This window comes from Vigna angularis, chromosome 2 (assembly GCF_016808095.1).
Source record: "Vigna angularis cultivar LongXiaoDou No.4 chromosome 2, ASM1680809v1, whole genome shotgun sequence".
In the NCBI taxonomy this organism is placed as follows: domain Eukaryota; kingdom Viridiplantae; phylum Streptophyta; class Magnoliopsida; order Fabales; family Fabaceae; genus Vigna; species Vigna angularis.
The window spans coordinates 32,450,167-32,455,048 of record NC_068971.1 but is presented as its reverse complement, the minus strand read 5'-3'; the positions used below and the strand labels follow the sequence as shown (position 1 = coordinate 32,455,048).

The 4,882-nt window shown below is 36.3% G+C and overlaps 1 protein-coding gene across 1 annotated transcript; it reads right to left on the bottom strand.

Annotated features, from left to right (window-relative positions):
* Positions 1–290: 290 nt before the first annotated feature.
* LOC108327109 (MDIS1-interacting receptor like kinase 2) lies at positions 291–3,610 on the bottom strand. Its single transcript, XM_017560835.2, has 2 exons — positions 950–3,610; positions 291–860 (listed from the first exon to the last, which is right to left on the bottom strand). Exons 1-2 carry the CDS (start codon positions 3,447–3,449, stop codon positions 511–513), a joined length of 2,850 nt encoding a protein of 949 aa, XP_017416324.1. The 5' UTR covers positions 3,450–3,610; the 3' UTR covers positions 291–510.
* Positions 3,611–4,882: the final 1,272 nt, after the last annotated feature.

Genomic DNA, 4,882 nt, shown 5'->3' with positions numbered 1-4,882 from the left:
ATGAAACGTCATTTTCTTATTTATTTAAGTAATTAATAAGTTGGTGTTCGGCTGCTATTTTAGTAGAAAAATATGAAAAATGGCGTTATTTTCTCAGCTTAAAGAGATCAGATTCATTTTTAATACTAGCACATGGCACCCTTCTGCCATTAAAAGAAAGGTTTGCTTTCCAAGTAAAAAGTAGCAGAGGAAAATAAATAAAAAATGTTTTTTTTTACAACGGGAAGACTCATTATTATTGGTCTGTTTTAAATATTTTTTTAAAAATAAATTCAAATAAGTCAATAAAATAGTTACGTATTGTTAATCTATATATCATAGTATAAATAAACAAAGGTTAGAAGTTTTATTCTTTTCATGGTGTAGTACTATATTACAAAGACAAGCTAACTTCACGATTACAAGATCTATATTTCATAACATTAAAGAGATTATATAAAATAAGAAACAAGAAAATACAATACAAAATCAAGGGAACAAGTACAACTCAAGCATGTATATGTAGGATGTTCAGTCTTTCAGCTCTGTGTGTGACATTGAAGATGACCTCGACAATGCAAGCTCGTTGGTTACGAGCTTCATGGTTGGTCGGGATCGTGGACTTTCAGTCAGGCAAGAAATTGCTGTCTTGAGAATTGATACCACCTCTTTCAAAGTAGAATTTGTTGGAACAGGTAGACGTTCATCCAAGTTATCCATCAATGCCATATGATCAAGCGTTGAGATCATACCAGTTGATAAAGAAGATTGCATTAAAGATGTAACATCACCAGGGTGCCTTCCAAATAATATTTCCAATGCCAAGACCCCAAAACTATACACGTCACATTTCTCGTTTACTTCCATTGTGTATGCAAGTTCTGTATAAAATTAAAAATATTTTGTAAATCATCAACAAACACAAGCTGAAAATATCATGATATATACTCAATATAGAAAGGAAACTAACCTGGAGCAGCATATCCAAAGGTTCCTGCAAATGATGTCCAATTGGCTGAACTATGATCAAGAAGCTTAGCTGTTCCGAAGTCTGAGACATGAGCTACATATTCTGAATCCAAAAGAACATTTTTGCTTGATATATCACGATGGACAATTGGAGGTAAGCAATCATGGTGCATATAGCATAAAGCATTTGCCACGTCTTTAACAGCATCCACCCTTTTATTCCAATCAAATGCAGCTGCTTGTTCATCATCTTTCAAAATCTTCTTCACATCGCCCCTCTCTAGGAATTCGCACACCAAAAGTGAATATTGTGAATGCGAACAAAACCCATGAAACTTTACAATGTTACGATGTCGGATTTCTGTCAAAGCCTGGATCTCCCTTGTGAAAGCTTTCTGATTGAGGACTTCTCCGTTTGAAACTGAATGGAGTTTCTTCACAGCAACAACTTCACCTGTAGGTAATATTGCTTTGTAAACACGACCTTGACCTCCAACTCCAATGAGATATTTGTCATCAAAATATTCGGTGGCTTCAATAATATTCTCAAACATAATTTTGCCTCCGAAACTCCATGCTGGAAACATGCTGGCAGATCGTGAACTTAGAGCCTTCTCTTGTTCTTCGTTTGAAGTTCGGCATAAATTATAGGAGACACCAAAAAGAAATAGTGCAAGCATTAGAATGGCCACCGTAACGGGTAAAACTGCTATTAGCACTTTCCTTTTAGTGTTATTATGAGATTTCCCACTTACTTTCGGGCAAGGCTCCAAGCCTGTGACATTGCCACACAGGCCGCTATTATTTCTCAGAGCTTCAATGGTGGCATTCTGGAAGACTGGAATGTCAGGAAGTGGACCCTCAAACTGGTTGTATGATATGTCAAAAGATGTCAAACTCATCATATCATGTAAGCTAGAGAGACCACCTGAAAGACTATTGTGGGATAGATTCAATGTTTCTAAGCCTTTTATTCCACCAAGCGTTGGTGGTAATCTTTCACTCAACAAATTTCCACTGAGATCAAGACTTGAGAGATAATTCAAATTGCCAAGCTCTGAAGGAATATTTCCCTCAAATTTATTCTGGCTCAGATTCAAGTACAATAAATTGCGCAAATTTCCAATTTTTTTCTGGATTAAGCCTGTGAAATCATTTGACCCGAGCTCCAAAATTTTAAGTCCCTCCAGTGATTCTATTTTCGAGGGAACATTTCCAGAAAGATTATTGTTGTTGATTGAAAGATCAAACAAGAGGGTCAAGTTGCATAAATCTTCTGGAATGTTTCCTGTAAGATGGTTTGAGGATAGATCAAGCACCTGTAATTTGGTTGCGCCACCTAGTTCTGGTGGAATAACACCTGACAAATTGTTTCTGGAAATCATGAAGCTTGTGAGGCTGCGAAATTTTCCCCAAGTAGGTGAAAGACTACCGTGAAAATTATTTTCACTGAGATCGATGTAGTTCAAGTTTGGAAGGACATCAAAAAAGTTTGTTATATCCCCAGTAAGATGGTTTTGCTGAAGCCTGAGTCTTTTAAGGCTGTAGCATTTCTTCAAAGTCTGTGGAATTGGGCCAGTGAAATTGTTATTACCAGCTGTGAAGTATTTCATGTTTCCGCCGAGGCAAATGTTCTGAGGTATTTGGCCTATAAAATTATTATCAGCAAGTTGCAAACATTCGAGACCAGTAAGCTTCTCAATTTCTACTGGAATCTCGCCACTAAGTTCATTTCCAATAAAACATATGACCTTGGCGTTTGATAAATTTCCGATATGGGGAGGGATGGATCCGGTGAGTTGATTTGAAGATAAAGATAACATGGTGAGCCTGGACAGATTCCCAATACTGGCAGGAATGGGTCCAGAGAGTTTATTTTCAAAAAGGTGAATGGATTCTAAAAGGGGCAGAGTTCCTAAGGTAGGAGGGATTGGCCCAGAGAGGTTGTTGGTAAATATATCGAATGTGAGAAGAGACTGAAGATGGCCCACTTCATTAGGAATAGAACCAGAGAGACCATTGACACTAAGATTCAGATACTTTAGTTTAGAAAGATTACAGATGGTTTTGGGAATGTTACCGGAGAGTTTATTGGTAGACAAATCAAGCGTGCTGAGATTGGACAACTTTTCAATCTGTTGAGGAATACTTCCAGACAAGGAGTTGAAACTCATATTCAGACCGAGAATGTTTGGAAGTGATGAGAAGTTAAAAGTTTGAAGTGTACCTTTCAATCCAACACGTGTAAGATTTATGTGAGAAACAGAATGGGAATTATCACATTCTATTCCCAGCCAGTTGCAAGGATTACTGCCATTCCATGAAGAGAGAGAAGCTTGACTGAGGCTGTCAAGGCTGCCTTTCCACTTCAACAAAGCATTTGCTTCCGAATCAGAAGAACTGGCAGCATCATAATGTGAAAATGCACAAAACAACATTACAAGAAGCATCAATAAAGGTTTGAGCTTCATGGACAGAAGCGTTGGAAAGACGAACACCATGATGAAATTTTCAATTACAAAGAGAAAATAACTTGCATGCAGTTGATGGGATTTTGCAAATACTTATGAGCGTGACATATATAAAAACCCAAGTCAAGAAATATTGTACTTTTTCTTTCGCTGAATTGGTCTACAATCGTTGTTATTACAGCGTATTATCCACGTTATACTGTTACCGTCATATTCCCTTCTTTATACGACATATGTTCACTGTTAAAATGTCACCTATCTTTATCTGTTAAACCATACAATGTTTATCCCCAAGTTGAAAGATATTTAAATTGTTCTATATAATCTTTTTTAGTTTATTCGTTTTCTTTTTCATCTTAAAAATTTTATATAGATATTTTTCAATTCTCAAGATATTTAAATATATGTCATCAGAACCATTAAATTTTCTATCGTAATGGAAAACAGGTGTCTGCAAGAGGAGAACGAACCTCAGAAAGTGAAAGACAGGTGGCGACAGAAGAGTGGACGATCGGTTTTTCTGAGGAAGTATATAAGCTAAAATTTCAAAAGTTGGTTCCACTCTCTGCATGCGATCTTCTCCTCCAAATCTTCTGAACTAGTTTTTCTTCCTTCTCTCTAACTTCTCTCTAAAATTATCAGCTTTTCCTCCATTGAATCTCACGTTTTCTTCCATTTGATCATCCATCAGAGTGTATGTAAGGTTGCTGGTGGCAAGGATCCTGCTTTCAACCAAACGTTTAGTGGTTTGAACTGGTAGGTCTTTCTGATTTTAATAAAGGTTAGTTTGGGGCACATGCAAACCAAGTTTCTGTTCATGTGTTTATTTTCTTCTTCTTCTAAGGTTCTGATCATGGTTCTGGTCTTTTGGGTGGTTTGTTTTCCTAAAAGCAGTAAATCTGGGAGGTTGAGTGTCTGGTCGTGGTGCAAATTCCATCTGGTGAGCGAGGGGTCTGTTAAGAGGTAAGGGAAGCTATTAAATTTAATTATGCATGTGTTGATTTTGTGTATGTATGGAATGAATGGATTGATGATTTGTATATGAGCGTATGACTTGTATGATTTCTGGATTTTGGTGGTTCTGTATAAGTCGATAAGGATTCTGCAAAATTACGTAGAATAGTTGGGTGTTCGGTTTCAACCGTTCGGTTATGGTTAGTGAATAAACTATCAATAGAGTTAGCATTTTGGCCTTACCAGTTTGTAGTCGTTCGTTTTATAGGAAGTGATTAATATATCAAGTGTTGATGGTTATATACAGTTTTAATCAGTCTTATTGGATTAGGTAAATTGGGTTTGTGATAGTTCATATATTATTATTAGTAAACTTCGTACTAGTAATAGGCTTAAGATATGTTCCTTTATGATAGTGTATAAGTTTATTTATATTTCAGCTAAAATATCTTAACGTTCGGTTTCCTTAAAAGTATTAGGTTTATTGAATAGTTGTAGGAGTAATCATA